Below are 21188 nucleotides of genomic sequence, written 5' to 3'. Positions count from 1 at the left end.
ATTTTCAAAACATTGATTTGCTTATCTTTAAAATGAACATATTAATACTTACTCCATAGGATGTTGGAAGAATTAAATGAAATAATCTGTACTAGTAAAATATGCTTAGCACAGAGCCTTGAACTTACTAAATGCTTAATGAATGGTTCATTTGAAAAAATGTTAATCTTAATTAGTTGAGTTTTTTTTTTTTTTTTGAGACGGAGTTTTGCTCTTGTTACCCAGGCTGGAGTGCAATGGCATGATCTTGGCTCACTGCATTTTCCACCTCCTGGGTTTAAGCGATTCTCCTACCTCAGCCTCCCAGGTAGCTGGGATTAGAGGCATGTGTCACCATGCCCAGCTAATCTTTCTTTCCCTCCCTCCCTCCCTCCCTCTCTCCCTTCCTTCCTTCCTTCCTTCCTCTATCTCTCTCTCTTTCTTTCTTTCTTTTTTTCTTTTTTTGTATTTTTAGTAGAGAAGGGGTTGGCCAGGCTGGTCTCAAACTCCTGAATTCATGTGATCTGCCTGCCTCGGCCTCCCAAAGTTCTGGGAATACAGGTGAGAGCCACCATGCCTGGCTCAATCTTAAATTTTTTAAGACTTGTTTTGTAGCCTAATATGTAATTTGTCCTGGAGAATATTTTACATGTAGTAGAGAAGAATGAGTTGGATGGAATGTTCTACATATGTCTATGTCCATTTGGCCTAGATTATTATTAAGTTTAGTGTTTTCTTGATTTTCTGTCTAGATGATATGTTTATTTTTTAAAATGGCATATTAAAGTCTTTTACTACTATTGTAGGGCTGGTAATCTCTCCTTTTAGAACTATTCATATGCTTTATATATTTAGGTGTTCCAATTTGGGTACATATGTATTTACAATTGTTATGTCCTCTTGCTGAAGTGACTCCATTATTATTATATAATGTTTTTCTCTATTATTTTTACAATTTTTTCATTAAAGTCTGTTTTTTCTGAGTATAGGTACTCTTATAAGTCTAAGGATGTCCTTAAAGGTGAGGGAGTCTCCTGTAGTCAGCATACTACAAGAAAAGAAAACCAACTGGCTTTTCTTTTTGTTTCTGTTTTTTAATCCATTCAACTACTCTGCTCTTTTTTGGAGGGTGGGGAGAAGAATTTGATCCAACAAATTCAATGTACTTATAGATAGGTAGGGAGTTAATACTACCATTTCATTATTTTGTAGTTGTTTTATAGATACTTTTTATTTTCTTTCTCTCTTGCTGTCTTCCTTTGTGGTCAATTTTTTTTTTCTAATAGTATGTTTCAATTTCTTGTTTTTAATTTTTGTGTATTGTTTCTTTGTGAATACCATGAAATTTACAAAAACTTAGGTTTTTGTAATAGTTGTAGCACATAGGAATAGTTATAGAACATTATTATAAGTTAATAACAAATTTTGATTGCAACAACAAAAAAACTCTACACTTTCACTTCACTCCCTCTTCTCCACATGTTGAATTTTTATGTCACAACATTCATCACATTACATTGTATATCCTTAAACAAATTATTAGAGTTATTATTGTTTATAATAGTTTTATCTTTTAACCTTCATTCTAAAGATATAAGTAATTTACACACCATCATTACCATATGAGTATATTCTGAATTTGGTTATGTACTTTTATATGAGTTTTACACTTTCAAATTTTTCATATTACTTACTCATGTCCTATTCTTTCAGCTCAAAGAATGCTCTTTAGCATTTCTGAAGAGGCAGGATGGATTTCCTCAGGTTTTATGTGTCTAGAAAAGTCTTTATTTCTTCTTTATTTTTGAAGGATAACATGCTGGGTACAGTATTCTTAGTTAACAGTTATTTTCCTTCAGTGTGTTAAATATGTCATCTCACTCTCTCCTGACCTATATAGGTGTTTCTGTTGAGATGTCTTCCGCCAAATGTATTGAAACTTGCTTATATGTTAATTGCTTCTTTTCTCTTGTTGCCTTCAGTATCTCTCTGTGGTTTTGATATTTGACAGATTATAATATATATTTCATTAGCCTGATTTTGATGAAATCTGTTTGGAGATCTTTGATTTTTCTGTTCAAAAATATTTATATCTTTCCACAGGTTTTGGAGGTGTCCTGCTCTTATTTCTTTAAGTATAGTTGTACCCCTTTACCTTTCTCCACTCTCTTGAACACCAATAATGGCTCTTTTAATGTGGTCTCATACATCCATTAAGCATTCTTCATTTGTTTTTTTATTTTTCTCCACTGCTTATATATTTTCAAAAATCTGACTTTGAATTCACAGATGTTTATTCTTCTTGGTCAATTCTGCTTCCATTCTTCTCTGTTGCAGTTTTTTTGGGGGGTTCACTTCATTTTTAGTTCCAGGATTTTGGATTTTTAAAAATTATCTCAATTTCTTTGATATTTGCTTCTCTATATTTTCTTTAAGTTCACTGAGCTTCCTTACAACTGCTATTTTGGGTCGGGTGCAGTGGCTCACACCTGTAATCCCAGCACTTTGGGAGGCCGAGGCAGGCAATCACAAGGTCAAGACATCAAGACCATCCTGGCCAACATGGTGAAACCCGTCTCTACTAAAAATGCAATTATTAGCTGGGCATGGTGGCGTGCACCTGTAGTCTCAGCTACTCAGGAGGCTAAGGAAGGAGAATTGCTTAAATTCAGGAGGCAGAGGTTGCAGTGAGCTGAGACTGTGCCACTGCACTCCAGCCTGGCAACAGAATGAGACTCCATATCAAAACAAACAAACAAAAAACACTGCTATTTTGAATACTTTGTCATGCACTTCAGTTATGTCTATCTCTTCAAGGTCAGTCCCCAGCACATTGTTTTGTCCATTTGGTGATATCATGTTTCTTTGATTGTTCTTGCTATTTGTGGTTGTGTTTTGATGCCTATGAATTGAAGGAGATATTCGTTACAGTCCTCACCATCTGGCTATGCCTAGTAATGTTCCTCAACAGTAAGCCTGTCGAGAAATTTTGAGCAGACCCTCTGTAGTGGTCCCAAAGCCTATGATCACCATAGCTATTGTAGCACTAGAAGGAGTTCTAAGTTCAGGACACCCATGGTCAATGTCACCCAGGCTTGAGTTCCTTGACTTATACAGCTGGTAGAGCAGCTGTCTGGAATCAATCTGGGAAAGACTCAATGAGAGCACCAGCTTTGTGTAGAGGCTGGTCATGGGTTCAAGCCTGGAAGACCAGTGGTCTGTGTTTCCTGCAGCATAATGCTGTTGGCTAGTTTCTCTTGTGTGGTACCTTCATTGGCCCGAATGCAGAGCAAGCACCAAGGTTTGTATATTAGTTGCTATGAGCCCAACCTTGTGCTTTTTTTTTAACTGAGCCTAGGTCGTCTAGCCCTGCTGGTACTCCCAAAATTTCTCATGGGTTATCAGAATGGTGGGGAACCTGAATGTCTGCTTTGAGCTCCACTTTTCCCACTGCAGAAATTGTGAATGTAGGGCAATTCTCTGTGTGTGGTACAGTTTTGGCTTGGGAGAGAAGTGAAATGGTCAGAGAATTGTTCTTACTATTTGATTATGGTTTTTCTCAGTTTTGTGGCGCAATTGGGTGTCTCAGCCTCCCCAGTCCTTGGATATTCACACTGGTACTTTTGCCTGATGATAGTTACTAGTTGGATTTCTTTGTGGAGGAGTTAAGCTGTAGAATGCCTATTCTTTCATCTTGCTGCTGTAACTCTAAAAGAATGGATTTTTAAGGTCATTTGAATTCCTGAGATCTTAAGACTCTGGAAAGTATAGGAAGTCCCTAAATTGAAACATGATGTTTAAGCATTTGTGTGTTAGTCAGTTTTTCAAATGTGAATTTTTTTCCCTAGACATACTCCAAGACTTTCTGCAAGACACACAGAATTTAGGGACCAGTCTCAAAGAAAAAGTAAGAGGAGATGCTGTGCTATTCCATTTAATTTAAGGGTCTCAAATTGTCTTCCTTCTCTCAACGTCTGATTAAACATAGTCTTTACAAGGTTTTAGGAGACAATTATGTACCACATTAATTCAAACGAATGTGACTGAGAGTCTCTTATTCTTTCCAAATCAGCAGCAAATATTGAGTGCCAATTATCTTTTAATTACTTCGTAAATAGCAGTCAAGAAACAGTCTGTTTTAGTGTGAGAGAAGGCAGTAGTCCCGGGGAAGGAGAGAGTCAAACAGACTTGAGATACACCTAACATCAGTGACTTTTTGGAAGGAGGAATATTGGAGGCAATATGTTTTTAAACAGATATTGTTATAGTCTAAGTGTGCAGAATCAAGAGCCAGGACTGTGATAGTTACAGTGTGAATGGAGTAGTAGTTGATTCTACAGACAATTGCATCTAAATTATAAGAAATGATGGAAGGAAAGGAGTTCCAGGTTTAGCCAAGGATGTGAGTACTGGCAAGTGAGGAATCCTAGGTTTATGAGGGAAATGGAAATCATAAAATCTTCCATGGTCATGTTATCATGGGGATGCAAATGATTTGAGCAGAATTCTCCTATGGTACATAGAAAAAGGGAACTAGGAGAAGAAAGGTCTGGGCCGGTAATATGGATTTGGGTGTCATCTGCATAGGGATGACAAGATGACTTAGGTGAGTAAAAGAGAACAAAGAATATTGAGAGTGTCCAAAAAAAGCACAAACGTCCAAAGAGATATTTAGAGAATCAAGGGAGGGCTGGGTGTGGTGGCTCACACCTGTAATTTCAGCACTTTGGGAGGCTGAGGCAGGAGGATCACCTGAGGTCAGGAGTTCAAGACCAGCCTGGCCAACATGGTGAAACCTCCTTCTCTATTAAAAATACAAAAATTAGCCAGGCGTGGTGGTGGCACCTGTAATCCCAGCTACTCTGGAGGCTGAGGCTGGAGAATATCTTGAACATGGGAGGTGGAGGTTGCAGTGAGCCGAGATCATACCACTGAACTCCAGCCTGGGTGACAGAGCGAGACTGTGAAAAAAAAATCTAGGAAACCAAGGGAGAATGGTGTCATAAGACCTCCAGGTAAAATAGTCAACATCATCAAATACTACATAGGGATGTAGTATGACAACCAAGAAAATAATATTGGATTTGACAGATGGTCACTGGAGACCTTTAGAGACTGGGTAAGGAAAGCCATTCATGACCAAACCAGATTTCAGAGGCTCGGGAATGATGGTGGATTGAAAACAGGCAAATAAGTAATTAAAAGGGGTGGGAATGTCTAGAAAACAGTTTTTTTTTTTTTTAAATGAGAAACTTGTTTGTTATTGATAATAATATGGAAGATACTGATTGGCAGATTTTGGATACATCAAAGGCAAAGGGTATGTTGCCGCCTGTCAAGTTTCTCATCTACATCAGCCCTACATCTCTAGTCTCATCTAAATCAGCCCGTTATCTGCATCAGTGCTGAGTAGGTCAGTCCCCTGCTTAAAGACCTCTCTGGATTCCTTGTTGCAAGAAGAAATCCAATATTCTTAGCATAGCAGACAAGTTGCTTTGCATTCTGGTTCTAAACTCTCTGTCACATTTCATCTTCTGCCACTTGGGGCACAGGAGATTTCAGATTCTTTCCAAGTTAGATCTTTGTACATATTGCTCTTTCTACCTGGAAGAGCCTTCCTCTCATCTTTCACATGTCTAATTCTAACTTGTCTTTCAACACTCAGCTAAAACACTCAGCTCAAAAAAGTCACCTAACATCAGTGACTTTTTGGAAGGAGGAATATTGGAGGCAGTATGTCTTTAACCAGATATTGCTATAGTCTGAGTGTGCAGAATCAAGAGCCAGGACTGTGATAATCACAGTGTGAATGGAACTATTTGTTTTTGAACCCTTTCCTGCCTCTGTGGGTCCAGTGCAAGTCTCCCTTTTTGGTGCTTCACCCATAGTGCCTCTTCACATCTTTGCCTCAGTATCCTGCATTGTAATACATCTATTTTCATAGCTGTGTTCTCCATTAGACTACATGAACTCTTAACACAGGGACTGTCTTTTTTATTGCAATCTCCATGGCAGAGGCAAAACAAACTCTTGCTAAAAGCATCAGGAATGAATGTGGATTAATATAATAATATATACTGAGGTATATAAGATAGAAGTCAAGAAGCTTATTATGAGTGCAAAAAAAAATGAACAATTTCACCTCTGCTCCTTCAGTTTTTAGCTGTGACCATATATAATGCATAAAATATGTGAAGCTATGCATTCCGAATGTGTTCTGCTACAGTCATTATGTGTTAGAACGTGGTTTTGGAGTTAAGCAGTCTCAGCTTTAAACATGACTTCTGACTCTAAAAGCTGTATGAATTTGAGCAAGTTAATTTCTCTGAACCTGAGTTTCCTATTGGTCAAATGAGGATAATACCGTATAGTTTGGTTGTGAAGGTAAAATTGATTAAAATCTATACAAAATTTAGATTAAACAATTTAATGACCAACATTTAGTCATCATTAACGTCACAATTATTTCCAACTCTCACCTTCATGACTGAAATTTCTTATTAGTTTCTCTCTGGTCTTGTATTTGGCTCATTTGCAACTTTTATTCATTTTATAAGAAAAAGAATGTTTCAAAGTAGAATTTTGATGTTAGGAAATTTAACATCAGCTGTATTTCATCTACCTAAATGATGTCATTTGATTCATAATACTCACTGCCAGCATTAAGTGAATTTACAAAAATCTAGAATGAAATATAGGTGTTGATGTAGTAAGTTGCCAATTAAATTTGAATTGTTCGTTTAAGTCTCCAAGTAATTTCCCAGTGAAGGTCCTAGCTTCACTTGCTAAGCTGGATCTGAGGACACCTTTTTTTGTCTTATCTTCTGGAATCTATTGCCCTCAGTTATTTAGATACCTTAGATATTAGCTCTTTTTATTTTTTTTTAGCAGAATTTTTGTGGTTAATAAAAACATGTGCTTACAGCTTTTTGCATAGATAAAGGAAAGGATTCCACATCCAATTTAGATCAAGAGATAAATTTTTAGAAAAAAATGATGAATATGTCCTCTGAGAGCAGTGGAATGCAATGATGTTCTGTCCTTTTCTGATTGAGTTCCTGGCATTTCAGAACCCTTCCACACCCACACCCACACAAAGACACAGTGGTCACAACTACAGCTCCCGCAGTCTCATTTCCAGAGCACCTCCGTTGTTTTCCATATCATTTAATAAATCCCTCTCTTTAGCCCAGTGGTGAAAAGCTTATATAAATACTAAAACTTCAACTATTCCCCTGAGTTTTCTGTTGGCTAACTTGCAGCCATGGGTTGGTTTGGATATTGACATGCATTTGCTATGTAGATCATTCATTCCACTTTTGTGAGTCCAGTGGTGATAAATTCTGTTGTCCTGAAAATTTATCAGGCTGTTTTAACACCCCATTTATGAAAACTTAAATAATTGACAACCTCATTGAAAAGGTTCTAGGTTCAAAGTATCTTTCTTATTCTTTCAGCATATATCATTCTGATGATATATATCTATATATATTTTAGGAAGTCTTGGCCAGGAGATGACTGGAATAGTCATTGAAAAGAAAGCAAGAATGTGAAGAACTGATTGGAGCCAAAATGTTTAACCTTGCATTGTTATTCCTAGGACAGATTTTTTTTTTAAATTATATTTAGAAGTGAAGTATTTTATTATTTACTAAATAGGGGTAGTTAACATTACTGGGGTGAAATTAGAATGTATAATAAAAAATCCTTATCCATTGAATTGGAGAGAAAATGGAAGGCATATATTTAAAAACAAAATCAATACTTGGTGTATAATGGGCAACAGTAAATGAATGTGGGATAGGATTGATTAGATTCCTAGTGAAATGTAATACCACCTTTATAAAATATTTATTATATCCTTAAGTAAAAACTTATATGATTGAACATCATGGTTAATATAGTAGCCTTATTTTGGAAAATACATGTATTCCATTTTTTCTTTTTATTTCTCATTTTTCATTTATTCTCTTAGATAGCAATCAATGAAGTGTCCTCCAGTATTGATCCAGTATTGAAACTATTCTGTTTTTTTTTGTTTTTTTTTTTAAACACAGAATTTCCTTCTTGTTGCCAGGCTGGAGTGCAATGGCGCAACCTCGGCTCACTGCAACCTCTGCCTCCCAAGTTCAAGGGATTCTCCTGCCTCAGCTTCCTGAGTAGTGGGGATTACAGGCACCTGCCACCATGTCTGGCTAAACTTTTGTATTTTTAGTAGAGATGGCGTTTCACCATGTTGGTCAGGCTGGTCTCGATCTCCTGATCTCAGGTGATCCACCTGCCTTGGCCTCCGAAAGTTCTGAAATTACAGGCACAAGCCACTGTCCCCAGTCACTGAAACTATTCCTATAATTTTTTTTTTACTGGTGAAAGAAGCAAATTTTTCTAATACAGTTTCCTATGGAGTCTGCAGATTTGAAGCTAATTCTAGCTAAGTACAGGAGAACTGAATGGGAGTCTATGAATACTCTACTATTGTTTCACTAGTCCTTCCAAATTAGTAAAACATTTTACCTGCTGCCAATAGTCTACTTTGGCTAATGTTTTAAAAATGTCTCTTTGGTTATCTAGATTATTAATTAAAACAGGTTTGATATTTTAATAATCAATAATTCTGAAATGCTTCATACATAAGAAACTAATTGTGTTGAGGTGTCCCTATAGATCCAAGATTTTATTCCTGTGTTTACTGTCTTTACAGAGATGAAATAGAAAATACTAAATTTCATACATGTGTTAGCTCCCTTTCTGTAAGACCTATTAGAGAAAATAAATAAAATCCAATATGCTTTTCTGTCTGTGAAATACAATTTTAAATTATAGTAGAGGCTGGGTGCAGTGGCTCATGCCTATAATCCCAGCACTCTGGGAGGCCAAGGCGGGCGGATCACAAGGTCAAGAGATCAAGACAGCATGGTGAAACCCCGTCTCTACTAAAAATACAAAAGTTAGCTGAGCATGGTGGTGTGCGCCTATAGTCCCATCTACTCGGGAGGCTGAGGCAGGAGAATCGCTTGAACCCAAGAGGCAGAGGTTGTAGTGAGCTGAGATGGTGCCACTGCAATCCATCCTGGGCAACATAGCAAGACTCCATCTCAAAAAAAAAAAAAAATTATAGTAGAAATAAAACAGCCAAAGGATTCGGATGAATTTGAGTTTTGTTGGCTAAACTGAAATATCACTCTTTGCATGTCTTGAGTTGTGCTGGTTAGGAAATCATAGTACAAAGGTTGTTTGTAGGCCAATGGTTGTGACTATTAATTTTTGCATACTTTCCCCCAAAGCTTTCTTAAAACAGCTATATTTTTGGTTATGAAGAATAATATATTAGTGCCTATTCTAACCTGATTTCTTCTACTGAGACCTAAAAGACATATTGCCCAATGACTTCATGCTCAAAGTACAATGATATTATTATTATAATTGCTCAGGGAGTTCATAGTAATAAAAATAGGAAGAATTACATCTCTAAGTGATGGATTTTTAAACACTAGGGCCTGGGTGGCTACTCCTATCCACTACGTGGCCACTCAAGTTATTTCATACAGACAGCCTTCTCTCAAATGAGGTATAAAGAAAGACTAGGAAACATATTTTTGTCACTATTGCTTGCTTTGAAAGAGGGCCACGTGATATAAGAGGCTGTGTTACCTTCTTTCAAGTGTAAAAAATTTATCCTTGTTTGTCTTCTTAGATTTGAAGAAGAACTGACCAGCAAGTGGTTACATCTCTTTGAAGGCAGTGGAGTCCCATATGGCCCAATCAACAACATGAAGAGTGTATTTGCAGAACCTCAGGTTTGTTTTTTTGAAGTTTAACAACACAAGCATTTGCCTCTCTTTTCTGTCCAGATTGGTTTATATCAAGGTACTTTTGCCACTGATCTTAAGCTTAAGTCACATGATATGATTTTTTACTGTTATACTAAAATTGTTTGTGGGTTTGAGATAAAAAGAACCAGAACTTAGAAGTGGCTGTCCGTGTCCGGGTGCGGTGGCTCACGCCTGTAATCCCAGCACTTTGGGAGGCCAAGGCGGGCGGATCACCTGAAGTCAGGAGTTTGAGACCAGCATGACCAACATGGAGAAACTCCATCTCTGCTAAAAATACAAAATTAGCTGGGCATGGTGGTGCATGCCTGTAATCCCAGCTACTCGGGAGGCTGAGGCAGGAGAATTGCTTGAGCCCAGGAGGCAGAGGTTGTGGTGAGCCGAGATCGTGCCATTGCACTCCAGCCTGGGCAACAAGAGCAAAACTCTGTCTAAAAAAAAAGGAAGTGGGATCCATAAGCATACTTGCGTTACATTTAACATACTGTATTTCTTCGTCAATCACTACATGAAGTTTCTGAGGCCAGGGTATTTAATTTTCCTGAAAAACAGAAATATACACAATTGAGATATTGGGGTTGGGTACTCAGAGACTGTTCTTTGTAGGAAGAACTATGAGAACTTTCATAGTTACAGTCCACCTCTGATCATCTGATTATCTTAAAATGTACAGAGCAGGTCATATTTAATTCTGCAAGTGAGAGGACTTTGTTTGGTTTGATTAATTTGTGTTATTTGTGAGGCATAAATTTTACACAGATAATGATTTGTGCTCTACATTATTTATCAGGCTCCTTTTTGGTGCCCAGGAACAGGGTCACCTGAAAATATATTTATTTTATAACATTGTTCAAGTGATTATTTTTAGATGATATCAAAATAATATTTTGAATTTATTACTTCGATCAATATAACTAGAAGCAATTTTCCATTTCTCAAATTCATAGATTAATCCCCAAAGGTAGAGGGACTCCATTTTAAAGCTTTCACTATGATTATTCGATCATCTTGTCAGTTTCCAACATTCAAAACTATGGGGTATTTTTCTTTGGGTTCTTTATTTAGTGGCAGGTTTTTCTTAGAAATAAACTACTGAACATAGAATACACCTTTTGAGGGAGGAGACCTTTGTTGGAAAACCAATCTATCTCTTTAATTTTGGTACCTTTAATCTTACACGAATATCTGCTTAAAAGAAAATTGAAATATTTTGCATTTAACGGTTATGACATTTTCTGGGGAAAATGTATGAAAAATGAATGAATTCAGGAATTCTGCATGTACTATTTTTCTGCCAAGATTGTGAGTCTGGCAAAGCTTTGTTCATATTAAAACACTGGTCAATAATGGTCAATAAGTATTTGACATAAGGGGGCCCATTTGTTGTGTACTATGTGAATTCATCTGAAAGGGACCCCACGCCATCCGTGGATTAATGCCTGGTGATTCCTTACAAGGAGGTAACATTGTGCACACTCTGAATGTAGGAGAACAGGGGACTGTTTTTCTCACTTCATAACTTTGAGTGAGGCCAAGCCACCATTTGAAGCTGTTGTGTATTGAGCTATTGTGTAGAACTTCATGTATATCTCAATTTGAGGGTACATTTTTCTGGAGATACTTCCTAAGAGTTTTCCATCAGCATTTCTATTGCTCTATCTGTGTTTTATCAGAGATGAAGGCACCAAAGCAAAGAATTATTTTTAAATAATTATATTATTTATTATTTATATAATAATATATTAAATATATATAATTATTTAAAAATATATTAAGTATATTCTAACACTACCTAGTTTTTAGGCTTTGATAAACAAAGATTTACAATTGCACCCACTATCTTAAAATTATTCACTTTATTGGCTAGTTCAAAGTGAATATAGGATAATTAGGATTTTCATACCTAATTTTCTCTTGTGGTTTGGCGTAATTACTTTAATCTTTGCATCTCAATTCTTTTGGAACTACAAAAATTTCTGTTCTTAGTCTATGGCATATTTTTAGTCATTAGCCTACCTTCCAAAATGGAGAACATTTATATTACCTAAGTCAGCATACCAGCTTTTGATACTGTTGCAAATGTCTCTACAAACTACCCTTTGTGAAATTTGTGTAAAGCAGATTATTTTTAAAAACCCTCAAGATGACATCTAACTATGATGACTAAGTTCATTCATTTATTCAACAAACTTTTGATATATCCAGTGCTTGTGACTTAGCATAAATTTAGTACACAATGTGTACCTGTTATTAAGTCCATTTTGAATTTATTTATTAGAAAGGTAGGGGTTAATGAGTTGGTTAACTCTGGAATGTGCAAGTTTTCCAAATAATCAAGTGGCTCCTGTGTAGTCCCCCCAGCTTTTAAAATTCTCCCCACCATAACTATCATCCTGTGTACTTCTGAGAGAGGCTGACAAGCTCTATCTTCAGGGCTGGTTGGAAAACCCTTGGTAATCTGAGGGAACTAAGTGTAACATAATGGTTAAGACCATGGAGTCAAAATTGGTGGGCAGTTTATTATAAACTTTCTAGACTTTGGTTTCCTTAAGTGTAAAATAGTGAACTAGCATCTGAGTTATTGTTTATAAAGAAAACAGCACAGGGATTGTGAGGTGGTAAACAGCCAATGCCTAGTAGTAGCTGTGGTTATGATGGTGCCCTTATATTCCTGTTTAATTTCTTTTACTTATCTTTGTATAGTGGATAGAAGAAAATCTAGTGTAGCTTTGGGGATGGGGATCATTAACTTAAACTTGCACTCTGCTATCCTTTTATAAAAATATATCTGCAAACTCTATGCCAAGAAGAGGACTTCCCTTCCTTATTTCTGATTATTGAAAACCCTTTTATTTTTCATTTTTTGTAAAAATTTTTTCTAAGTATGATTTCCATGTAAGGTATCCTCCCTTGTTTTGCCTCTGATGAGCTGTAGAGTTTCTTGGCCCTGGGTGCGTGGAAACGGCCACTTCTGTTCAGATGTGGGAACGCACCACTGGTGCGCGTGGCCCACTCTCTGAGTGTGCTGTGCCAGCACAGCTGCTCTGAAAATTGCTCTGTGTGAAGTACAAGGCCTGGAACATGGGGCAGGAATGGAGACCTCGATAAAATGAAAAGGGGTATGTGTAACAACAACAGCGAAAGCCAGGATTAGGAGCCTCAAGTAACAGCAGAAAAATTTGAGTGACTACTTCTCAAGTAAACCATTTACAACATTTCATCTGTGGTTTGAACTTGGAGACAACAAAAATTTACTTGATAGTAGAAACTATTTTTAGCTTAACAATTTCATCATAGTCTCATGGATTGAGGTAACTTGATTTTTTGGTTCAACCAAAACAACAGATGATATTATTTTTCATGGATAAATGAAAGATTGTCTACCTCTTATCCTCTGATTATATGTGACAGACCTTTGCACAGTTAAACTGATCCTACAGGCATCCACTGTTAAGTCAATCAAGAATACTGCAGGCTGGGCGGAGGGCGATTGGTCTGCATTTACTGAAAGTTCTGAGGAGTTTTTATGCAAAACCTTTAGCGTGGGAGTTTTATTGTCTTTCTCTCTCAATGACAAATTATCTGTGGAAAGCTCTGTGCATTATAGATGTATAATATAGATTATCTGCATATAGATTTTAATAGCCAGTCATTTTTCCAAGTGCTTTCTTAAAATATCTTTTTTTAATCAAGCCAAGATTGTGCAGTACATTAAAGGAATTCTTAAAAAGTTTCAAAAACTTACTAGATGACCTCAGTATGGTCCTATTTAACATACCCTTGGGAACATGTGCATGAAATACATTGTGGTTTGAGGGTTTCCAACCCAAACAAACTTAAAAGAAAATGCAGCTTTTAATAGAAACTATTCAAATTCCTGCAAACATAGGTATATATCTTACCACTGAGAGGGATTAAAAACATCATTGTCTACATTGAGAATTAAAAGACAATGTGACATTCTGCTTTTAGACTTCACTTAAAACTGTACATTTGGTGATTCTAGCATATCACCACTTTGATTAAACTGCTTAATTAAAAACTATGAGTGATTGAAGCGTCTAATTAGTGTTTTTTGTTGTCATTGATGCCATGACCTGAGGGTAGGGAAGAGAGGGCTAAAGTTGTCACAAAACTGGTGTTATTTAATAGAGTCTTCACATTTGTACCACACAAGTCGAATATATCAGGTGTAAGACATCACCCTGAAGCATCGCTTCTGAGAACTATTGGGAGGAAAATATCAGAACTATTGAAATATCACAGCTGGCCCTGATTTTAACTAGTGCCAAACACCTGCAGGCTCTAAAAGGATACCAAAATAAAACTCCACCCCATGGCAGCAATCCATCCCTTAAAAACCCTTTCTTAACTTTGCATCACCATCAAAATTAATTTAACATTTTCTCCAGAAACCTTATTCTTTCTGTCCCAGAAGGCCATTACAACCCCTATAGCAAATCTTTCATACGGGATGAATGTGTCATAGAAACAGAATGAAGTCTTGAAATATTTGAAGGCTGAAAATTATCTGTTTTCATCTGATTATTTGTGTAAGCTTTTGAAATCAGAGGGTTTATTAATCTCTAGACTAGCTCATATTCTCTGAGTGATTTTGTTTTAGCACATTTTGGCAAAATATCTGAGTATCTCATTTTTTTAGAAAGGCCAATATTCATATAGTAAGCATCAGAAGCACCCCAAAATACAGAGTTAGCTTTCAAGACCTTTCTAACACACACACACACACACACACACACACACACACACTCTTCTGATGCATTTTAAAAATCACCTTTCAAATGACATTAGTTAATATTTCTTGAAATGCAGTTTCATAGCCCTCAGAGGCTTATACACGTCAAGCAAAATTATATTCTTGCTTCTAATACTGCTGGGAAATACATACATACAGTGGTCTCTGCAACTGGAAAACTGTTGATGAAGATCTGATGTAAAATAATAGGTCTGGAAATAATTCCTAGCAGACAAGGAGATAAAAACATAAATTTTATGTGTGTCTCTGAATATACATGACAGATTTAAATGATATACAAATTTGGATATACCAGATTATTTGTGTGTTTTGTTTTATTATACCTGAGTATAATATTTTAAATATTTGAAGAAATAATGTATTTCTGACTTAGGTGATAAAATAAAGATGGAGAGTTTAAGCTCCCAGTTTTATAATGATATATAAAGTATAAGGCAATAATGTACAGTTTTATTTTGTTTAGTTGAGAAAATTATTGTTGCAAAAAACTTCCTGTGTTACTATTTAAGAGGAAACATTAAAAATGTTGAATAAGAATCAAGGACTTACAACATTACTAACGTTTTATGTTCTTTTTCTTCTATATACCTACAAAATTTGGACACACTTTTTTATGGACGTAATGTCTTTAGGCTATAACACATAGGGGCAAACGAGGTCATAATCACTTCTTCGTTTAGTCATTCCTTCTTTAATTTAATAAATCGTCACTGACATCAGCTATGTCTATAGTCTTGTGTTTGGTGTTTGGCAAGGAGTGGTATGATGGTAGAAAGTCAATCAAGAAGACAAAGCTGTCAAAATTTCAAGGATTTTGCAGTTTAGGTTAAGGTAGAAAGTGTTCAGTGTCACAGAGAGTTACATATAAATTCTCTGAGCATTTTTCATAGCAAGAAATAACAGGTATAAAACTTGATGTTTTCTTGTTTAATGATGTAACAAAAGTTTAAAATCTGACAAAATAATTTAAAATGTCTTAAGCATATTTGCCTAAGAACTCTTTATCCTTTCAAATATCTTTTGTAATTAGTTTATTCTATTATTAATAAATTTCTTCTCAATGACTAAGAAGAAGATAATAGAGGGTTTCAGCTTTTACCATTTAGTAATTTTGAAATTATTTGTGATCTTGAGACATAAAATATATTTTGATGTCTCATAACATTATTCTCTGTTTCTCTCTCTCTCGCATGTGCTATAGTTTATTCATCAAGCTCCACATACATACTTTGTATTTTCTGAACACTTCTATAATATTTCAGAGTGGAAATATATAGTATAATAATTAACTTTTACTAAACCTTGAACTTGCAAGCCAAAGACATAATTTTTTTAATGTGTAAAAAATTAAAATCAAGAAAACTGAATGAATATTATTTGGGGGCATTTTGCAACCAGAATAAAGAGTAATTTGTGGCTGGGTGCGGTGGCTTACATCTGTAATCCCAGCACTTTGGGAGGCTGAGGCAGGCAGATCACGAGAGCAGGAGTTCGAGATCAGCCTGACCAAGATGGTGAAACCCTGTCTCTACTAAAAACACAAAAAAATTAACTGGGCATGGCGGCATGCACCTGTAGTCTCAGCTACTCAGGAGGCTGAAGCAGAAGTGTCATCTGAACCCAGGAGGCGGAGGTTGCAGTGATCCAAGATCATGCCACTGCACTCCAGCCTGGGCAACAGAGTGAGACTTTGTCTCAAAAAAAAAAAAAAAGTAATTTGTATCAGCTAATTTTTGAAAACAGTTTAGCACAGTGTTGTACAATAAAAATATAATGCAAGCCATATTTGTCATTGAAAGTGTGTAGTGGGCAAATTTTAAAATGAAATAGCAAAATGAATTTAACATTAATAGCAAAATGTATAATTTAAATTATATATTTTATTTAACTTAAAATATTCAAAATAGAAATTAAAGGGGAACCTTAATGAAACATTTTAAAGTTTGTGCTAAGTCTTTGAAATCTGTTGTACATCTTATGCTTATAGCACTTATTGCAGACTAGCCACATTTCAAGTGCTCAGTAGCCACATGTGGCTAGTGGCTGCAATGTTGGCAGGATCAAGATAGCCAATTATAAAAATATGTGGGAGTTTGTTCTTTATTCTCCAGCTTTGCTCACTTTTTAGTTATTTTAATTTTCATTTGTTAGCCTCCAACTAAATTTAACATATTCTTTTAGATTTAATGTCTTCATAATATTTTATTTGAAGGCATAAGAGTTTCATCTTTTAGAAGTCCTATATGGAGTAGGTAATTAGCATGCATTCTACTACCCATTTCTTTTTGGAAACCTCCTAAATTTGTATTAGAAGAAAAAGCTTTTACTCAAAGAAATGATTTCTATAGTAACAAAATGAAAACATGTAATATGTTATTGACTGTGTTTTCTGATACAAACACCATCAGATTTTAGGGCTTTCAGGCTTGGTGTTCTTGAGGGGGTTGGAAAGAAAAATGCAAGGCCTAGATACAGAAAACTATTAACATTAACCTTGATTGAGAGACAGAAATTGTTTGAATATATGTAGAGACATAGTCATTCATGGCTGCAAACACTGAATATTGTTAAGGAATCAATTATTCCCAGATACTTATAGCTCTAATATAATTGCAGTCAAAGTCCCAGTATAATATTTTTCTGAAAATTTTTAAAAAATAGTTTTTCAAATCTACCTGAAAAAGAACATGTGGACAAGAATAGCAGATATTTTGTATGGTTAAACATAAGTAATGAGAAGGAAGCAAGCATTATCATACATAATTAAATATATTCCAAAACCACAATAATGGGGCTAGCAGAAAATAAAGAGATAGATTAATGAAACGTAAAGAAAAACTTTAAAACATGCATAGAGATTTGGTATGTGATAAAAATAGCATGACAAATAAAAGGAGAAAGGGAGACATTTTCTGTTTGAAACAAAGGAAATTAACTTATTTTTCTCTTAAAATTACATCTATGCTTTATTCCCAGATAATAGAGGTTTCAGAGTTTACTGTAGACTATTTTTAACTAAAAGAAAGTATTCATGAAAATCAGTTAGATTTTAAGAAACAAAAGCATCAATGTAATAAAAGATGTCAGAAAGAAAAGAAATTGATAAATTTGATCAGTAAAAGTGAAAAAATATAAAGTACATACCATTATGATAAAAATACGAAGTTTAGTTACAGAACAATATAAAAGTTATTGCAATGAATATGACCAAATGCTGTTGTAACTTAAATATCTTGGGAGCTCTTAGAAACGACAAAAAACACTAAAATTTCCAAAAGAATAATGGGCAAAAGACATGAGATGCCACTTTGTAAAAACTCAGAAAATTCAAAGAATCAGTAAATATATAAATGTGTTTATATGTTTACTCTCCTAACCATAAATTAGAAAGAAATGTTGGCCAAAGAGTATAAACTTTGAAATATAAAACTTTTCATTTATAAACGTACTTACGATTAAGTTCTGGATACTTAAAGTACAGTATAGTAATTATAATTAAGAAAAATACATTGTCTACTTCAAATTTGTTGGGAGAATAGATTTCTTCTTCTTCCTCCCCCCCACTTTTTTTTTTGAGACAAGGTTTTGTTCTGTCTCCAGGCTGTAGTACCTGGATAATTTTGTTTATTTTTTGTAGAGATGAGATCTCACTATGTTGCCCAGGCTGGTCTCAGCCTCTGGCCTCAGCCTATGCTCCTGCCTCAGCCTTCCAAAGTGCTAGGATTATGTACCTGGCTAAGAATAGATTTTTTTAAATTTTTAAATTTTTATTTTTTTTGAGCTGTGTCTTGTTCTGTTGTCCTGGCTGGAGTACACGGACACTATCTTGGCTCACTGCAGCCTCTGCCTCCCAGACTCAGGTGACTCTCATGCCTCAGCCTCCCCAGTAGCTGGGATTAGAATGGTGCACCACCATGCTCTGCTAATTCTTGTATTTCTAGGAGAGACGTGGTTTCACCATGTTGGCCAGGCTGGTGTGAAACTCATGGCCTCAGGTGATCCCCAAACCTTGGTCTCCCAGAGTGCTGGGGTAATAGGCATGAGCCATCGTGACTGGCCTAGATCCAATGGTCTCAGTACTGTTGTTGAAAAGACTTTTGTTTTCCATATGAATTTTCATGTCAATCAATCTTTCTCAAAATCAATTGACCATTAATATAAATAGATTATTTTAAAATTCTTGATTATTTAGAAATTTCTTATTTAGTGTTTACTATTTTGTATTTCCCAAACTTTCTAACGTTAATTTCTAGTATTGCTTGTTGTGTTTGAAAACATACTTTGTGTGATTTCAGCTCTTTTATATTCATTGAGTCTTGTTATGTCCTAGCATATAATCTATTTTCTAGAATGTTTCATGTATTTTTGGAAGAATGGGTATTCTGTTGGAATATTTTATAGATGTCTGTTAGGTCCCTTTGTCTGCCTTATCAATATGAAGGTTTCTCTAATTCTAGTAACATTTTTGTTTTAATATCTACTTTCTGGTATTAGTATAGCCACTCTATTCTCTTTCATGGTGTTTGATTATATTATATATCCTTTCATTTTCAACCTGTTTGTAACTTTGATTCTAAAGTATGTCTTATGTGGAAGGTAGATAGTTGAATCCTGTTTTTTTTTCTTTAATTCAATCTGAAAATATCTACCTTTTGATTAGGTTATTCAAGCCATTCATACTCAATGTTATGATTTATAGGATGGATTTACATCTGCTATTTTGCTTTCTGTTTTCTATGTGTCTTATGTCTTTTTTACCCCTTTGCTATCACTTTATTTCCTTCTTAGCAGGGGCAACAAGAACCATGCCCCCAACCCCATTCCTTGGCCTGTCATGCTTAAGGTAGAGCTTCCACCTTACATGTGGGGATGGGAAGGGGGAAGGCAGACCATGTCATTTTTGCTATGTCTGCCCAGAATGTATCTTCTGCAGCACAGGCTATGAGAAGTGAAAAACACAGCAGCCTACTCCTCTTGGGGTAAAGCCATAGTCCTAGAGTAGAAGGTAGGTAGAGAGTAAGCACTCCTTATCTTGGCTGCACCTGCCTGGAGTAGAGTGCCTCCATTAGAGCTTTTGTAATGTAGAGGTGTAGAGCTTGGTGGTAATGGTGGAGGTTAATGGAATAAACCATGGCTCGTATGCTATGGACCCTCACCATTCTTACTAAGATTGAGTTGATTTTCTTGAATGAATGTTTCTTCATTTGCTGTATGACCTTATAATAATTTCTAGAGAATATCAATTTTTTTAAAAAATAATTTTCACCAGGTAAATTACTGTTTTACTAAGAAGAAAGTTCATTTCAAAAGTTGTGCCCTGCATGCTTTACCCTGCCTCTTTCCAAGATAACCCGAATGTATCTTTACTCTAGCAGAATAAATGTGCTAAATTTGTTTTACTTTGTGCTTGGTGCTCATTCTCTTTCAGTTATTTCCTATACCCTCAAGAACCTCTGACTGTGCCCTACTGTGGTGTTCAGCCTCCTTGTCCTGACCTTGTTAGCTGTGATCTCCCATCTCACTTTTTTTTTTTTTGAAAGACAAGTGTGAAAGTTTTACAGTAGTTGTGTTTGGAATAATCTCCCAAAGAACACCTTGGCTCGAATCATCCTGGAGCCTGTTTATGTTTCTGGACCTAACAATGTCCAGTGATTTCTAATATCTTTCATAGGGCTTAGGATTTGGCATAAGTAGATTGCCAGGAATTATTCTGGTGTAAACTATGTGGTTCATAAACAGCTTTATATAGTCATATTCTCAAGTTTTTCTCTCATGATCGCCCTGGTTACTTCCAGTTTTCTGGGACACTTTTTTTTTTTTTTTTTTTTTTGCAAAAATACAACGACTTTCATTACCCTAATCTACTGTGCACTTCCACAACCGCACTGTCTTTGGGGCAAGGTGGCAGGAGATCACAAAGGGAAAAAGACCAATGGGATTTGGCTCTACCCTTTCGAAACTGTGATTTCTTTAAAACTAGAAGAATGTCCCCTTTCTTAGGGTTTTGTCTTTTGTTCACTCCCATTCCCTCTTTTGTCACTGCTGCTGTTACCACCGTCAGCAGAGAATTGCCTGAGGTCTGGTGGGTAGGCAAATGAACAAAATAATTTTTTAAAAAATATTTGAGGGTTTTCACATACTCTCTGAATGTTTTGCATTCCCTTTCCCATAAGCCAGAACTAGAAGGCTTCTCCTGGGCTTTTTCTTTCTGTCTGCTTTTCAGGGCTCACTTCTTTGTTTGTTGTGTGTTGAGTTCAGACCGGGGGATACAGGAGTAGAAAAGTTAGTTATGTTACCACTTGTTTGCTGGTATTTGAATTCTGTTCCTCTTCCTCAGTCCATCTGCTGCTATTTACTTTTGAATCCTCAAATAGCTGCTCCTTGTAGTCTGTCCAGGATTTAGAGCTGTGTTCAGTGGGAGAGATGGTGTAGAGTTATTGCTCCATCGTACCCGCAACCTGAATGTTCCAACTTTAAAGCAACATTTTCTTACTATTTTTGAAAAAAGTTTTATGATTGTTTTGCTTAAGAAGAATCCTGACATAGCTTTTAAATTGAAGTACTCTAAAAATTTAGATATTTTGTAAGTACTTATTCGTAGA

General features: G+C 35.8%; 1 protein-coding gene across 4 annotated transcripts in view; it reads left to right on the top strand.

The window, feature by feature from the left end:
- SUGCT (succinyl-CoA:glutarate-CoA transferase) overlaps nt 1–21188 on the top strand; it is a 691493-nt gene that overhangs the window by 323599 nt on the left and 346706 nt on the right. For all 4 annotated transcript variants that reach the window (XM_012473534.3, XM_064366749.1, XM_064366747.1 and 1 more), the window contains one exon: nt 9674–9776. In XM_012473534.3, the coding sequence (XP_012328957.2) occupies nt 9674–9776 (103 nt within the window). The remainder of the gene's footprint in view (nt 1–9673; nt 9777–21188) is intronic.

The sequence above is a fragment of the Aotus nancymaae genome, unplaced genomic scaffold, assembly GCF_030222135.1.
Source record: "Aotus nancymaae isolate 86718 unplaced genomic scaffold, 86718_ANA_hifiasm-v0.15.2.pri h1tg000065l, whole genome shotgun sequence".
NCBI classification, from domain to species: Eukaryota; Metazoa; Chordata; class Mammalia; order Primates; family Aotidae; genus Aotus; species Aotus nancymaae.
This window is presented reverse-complemented; position numbering and strand designations above follow the sequence as displayed.